At 37.6% G+C, this 4264-nt stretch overlaps 1 protein-coding gene across 1 annotated transcript; it reads right to left on the bottom strand.

The window, feature by feature from the left end:
• Positions 1-1208: 1208 nt before the first annotated feature.
• On the bottom strand, positions 1209-3406 carry LOC132564975 (uncharacterized). The gene is made up of 2 exons (XM_060229580.1): positions 2107-3406; positions 1209-1636 (listed from the first exon to the last, which is right to left on the bottom strand). Exons 1-2 carry the CDS (start codon positions 3275-3277, stop codon positions 1209-1211), a joined length of 1599 nt encoding a protein of 532 aa, XP_060085563.1. The 5' UTR covers positions 3278-3406.
• Positions 3407-4264: the final 858 nt, after the last annotated feature.

Below are 4264 nucleotides of genomic sequence, written 5' to 3'. Positions count from 1 at the left end.
CCCGCAATATATCAATATTATAACAAGAGGCCCAAGGGGCCTTCATTTTCAGCTGACTGATTCGGCTATTCTGTCATCTAACAAAACATTTCAAATATGACAAAGAATTTCTGAAATAATTTCCTTGTTGCATTATGGCCTTGTGGCCAAAAGGAAATCAGATTCACTATTTGTATACAGTTAAGTCCTACTCTCCAAGACCAAATTGGAACAGAATTCCAATATTCCTACAGAAGATGCGTTATTTCCCCTATGAGGCCTGCGCCCTTCCCACCTAAGGAGGACGTAATCTACAGTTAATACAAAATCGACCCCCCTTCACAAATGAATACTTGACCAAATTGAGGCAAATTCATCCATTCCTAAAGGAGATTTCTTTTAAATTGTTCTATTTCTCCAATTAGGCCTCACACCTTCCGCATAAACCTATTGTTTATACAAGACTGATTCCCTTTAACTCAGGGATGCTTCAGACCATATATGGATAATATCCTTTCATTCCTGTAGGGGGAACAGGATTTTAAAGAACTTGTTAAAGTTCACCATTAAGTCCAACCTCTCAGTGCCGGGGGAGTTACGGCTTGTCTAGAATCAATAATCTTTATTTATACCTTCGGATCAGGTGAGCTAATGATATATGTGGCCAAATTCAAAGTAATATTGACATTGGAAAAAACGGGTAAAATAAAAGAATTTAACAAAACGTTTAACATGTCATATACATATTAGAGATGCAAGATATACAACAATATTTCTACATGAAAGACTTTAAAACAAATAATTGTCACTTTCATTACAGATACAGTAAGATATAGAGTACAGTCAATCCATCCTAAATGTAGATTAACACAAAATACGGAAATGAAGATAAAATATATGCTAGAATTTTTTCAAAAGAATCATTAAAATAGCAGTTGCGTCGTGATCAATGATAAGCATATATCGTAATACACTGTTGTCGATTAAAAAAGCAGAACCAATAACGATTGGCTTAGTTGCAAAATGGTCAATGTGTGGAACCTATGGTATTGAAATCTTTTTGAAAATATTGTTTCTACAGAAATGAAGCCACATATGAATTTTGCGGCCCAAAGCAAACCTGTATATCATGGCTTTGATCAGATTGATTTGGAATATTGGGCCAAACGAATCAACGTTTGAAAAAGACTCCTCAATAATATTTCAATCTCCTTCCTTTGTTTTGGATTCTATTGAAACGATGCTATGGAGTAATCTTGACCTAAACCGTCCAATATTGCACCGATAGGTGTAACAACTGTTGCTGGGAATGGGTTGGTACCTATGTACGCATATCCGATAACCATACCTATACATGTCAATTGATCGGTACCAGTTGTTTTCATAAACACCGCAGAACCCGAGTCGCCAAGCTGAGAAAACGTCATTGTTGGATAGGCTCCAAATACTTGGTATTGGTTGTTCATCTCGGCCTGACCTGAACCACTTGGTAAGCCCAATACAGTCAACAATGGCCTTACATTCACTCCATACACGTCTAGTGTCCCTTTCGTGATGTCACTCTCGCTGCCAAATTTGAAAACAATGTGCGTAGTACCAAAATGAGTTAAGTCTCGTTGGATAGACCCACTGTTGTACTCGGGTAGTTCGTCAAATCCTGTTATAATGCAACATCAAAATAACAATCAATGGGTGGAAATGTTTGATTGATTTATGAGTCAAATAGTTTAGAGCTACTAGTTGAGAGGAACTGTCATAAGAAAGATTCAATTGAACGATTTGATTTTTTCTCAACGAACACCATGCATTGCAACATACTTAACTTAGTAAATTTATTGATGAATCCTTTAATGTTCGCTCAACACTGACAAATGTATCAATATATATTTATAATGATTCAGTATCTGTTGTTGGAAATAAATATTAATGTTAATAAAATCAGAGTCATCTGAATACGATTAATTAATATAACATCGTCATCAAGGGAAATCAGTGTAAATGATCCTGGTCATTTTAAAGGACAAGTTTCCGTATAGAATTACATATGTTCCCTCCAAAACATGAAACAATGTCTTGTCTAGTTTCTGTTAACAATTATGTATTTCATCCCCCTGGCGTAAGACGTACCTGCATTTTTGTAGCTGCTATGTTTTTCGTTGGCGAATTGCCCTCTTGAAGGGCTCCTACTTGCATCAGTGATTTCAATAACACCGACATCGATGCTTGGGTTCCTTTGAGGATCGAAAATTGCTCTGTGAACATATCCACATGCTGAACCGCTAGGAATTATTGAATCGACGGAAGGCTGTACGATTTCTATTTTGTTGTTGGTACCGTCGTGTTGGAAATCTACACGCATTGTCTGGACTGGAATATCAAACAACACATGTGCACAAGTGAGAAACCCTATCTTGTTATCGAATTTGACAAAAGGTCCATGTGTGCCACCAATAAATTGAAGACGGTTCCCTTGTGCATCATACTCCGGTGTCGATCGCCCGATATTGCAGCCCATTTTGAGTGTTTGGTGGTAGCAACTAGCCGGCTCTGATGTGTATGCTCCACGTCTGAAGAAACCTTCGTGCACATCAACATCAATAAAGTCCCCTTCTCCAATGTCTAGCTTCTTTGGGAACACGGGGTCCCCAAGTGGCACTACGCCCTTTGTACTACAGTAAAGAGCTATACAAGATTTTTCTATGATAACGTCTCCGTTTTTCCGGTAAATCAACGGACTGACGCCGATGATATTCAAGTTGCTATGGTTTCTCCACAGCATCTCCCTGTGAATTGACAGAGCCTTTTCAGCCCGTTTTGCATCTTCAGCCGAAATTGTGTTTTGCTTGACTGTACTGCATTCCACCTCTTTTGTATAGATGTATGGATTTCGAATTTTTACCAAAGCAAGATCATCAAGTGTATAACAAGAAGCTTTAACGACCTGTTCTGAATACACAATAAACGTCCGTGTACGTTTGCCTTCCTCATCCCTGCAATGCCCTGGAATAACGACGGGTTTGAGATCAGCATGTTTCATCTTTAACGTTTCGGCTATATCTAACATGAAAACTTCTTCCATTTGATTACTTAGGTCTAAGTTTCGAATACAGCAGTTGATGTTGTCTTCTCCTGCGCAACTAATGAGCGAGCGTACCATCTCTGTTCTATCCATGAAGGTTGCTAAATACAATGCTGTGGCTCTGGTAACTTCTTTCAGTGCTTTCCCAAATATGTGTTCGGAGATTTCAGATTCTTCGTCCCACTCGATTCGGTCCCATGTCTTCATACATTTTACCATTTCTGTTGATCCATATGCAGCAACGATGTGAGGTAAGGTATGTGAACAAATATAATTTCCCGATGTGTGTAGTTTCTTTTCTAAAGTTATAAAATCCTCGATATTTTGGTTCTTTACAATTTTGAGCACCAGTTCATCTGAAATACAATTAAGCTCTGCAATTCACTGAATATAATTCTCATACCTACAGACAATAAGGTATCTCAAATGGATCGAGGTATCAACCTTGGAGAGAGTTGGGTTTAAATATTAAGTGATGAGCTTAAGTATTAAGTGGGCAACCTGACACACTGGTTATAAAATGTGCATTGTCACCTTAACCTTACTATTTTCAAAGACACTCCTATTACTCAACATGACCATCTACGTCAAATGTGATAATCGTACATGCAATAGAGTAAAATAATATAAATGCTGTATATTGAACAGGTTTAAATGTCAAAAATTGGTCTAAATACACACAAGTGAATAACACATTTTAATATTTTTGAGTTAGATACAATAGTTCCTTGCGATAAACCAAACTGCATCATACAACTATTTCATCCTTCTATGTCTCGTCGTTGACGCTGAAGGTCCTGTATTTCGAAGGAGGCGACTAAGGAAATTCAAAGTGATCAATATAAAAGTAAAATTCTAGACAGGAGGGTGCAGCAGCCTCATCATTAAAGACATTTCGCAATTTTCATATGCGAGATAATTTCAGAACAGCATCACGCACATGTGTATGCTCTGAACCTTGTTACTATTTGAATGAAACAAAATGTTGGCATGCAGGTTACTAAAACCCCAGGGGATTTATATTCCACCAGCATTGCACACCACCTGCTAACTTAAAGATTTACAAAGTTACACAAGTGAACATTAATTTAATAATTTTGAGTTAGATACAGTAGCCAAACAATTAAACTGCATCATACAGCTGTTTCGTTCTGCTAGGACTCGTCAGTGATGCAAAAGGCCTAAATACAGGCAGTTATGACTTTG

The sequence above is a fragment of the Ylistrum balloti genome, unplaced genomic scaffold (assembly GCF_031769215.1).
Source record: "Ylistrum balloti isolate Yb309-2 unplaced genomic scaffold, AGI_CSIRO_Ybal_v1 Utg373568, whole genome shotgun sequence".
In the NCBI taxonomy this organism is placed as follows: domain Eukaryota; kingdom Metazoa; phylum Mollusca; class Bivalvia; order Pectinida; family Pectinidae; genus Ylistrum; species Ylistrum balloti.
Note: the sequence above shows the minus strand (reverse complement) of the source record. Positions and strands in the feature narration are given on the sequence as shown.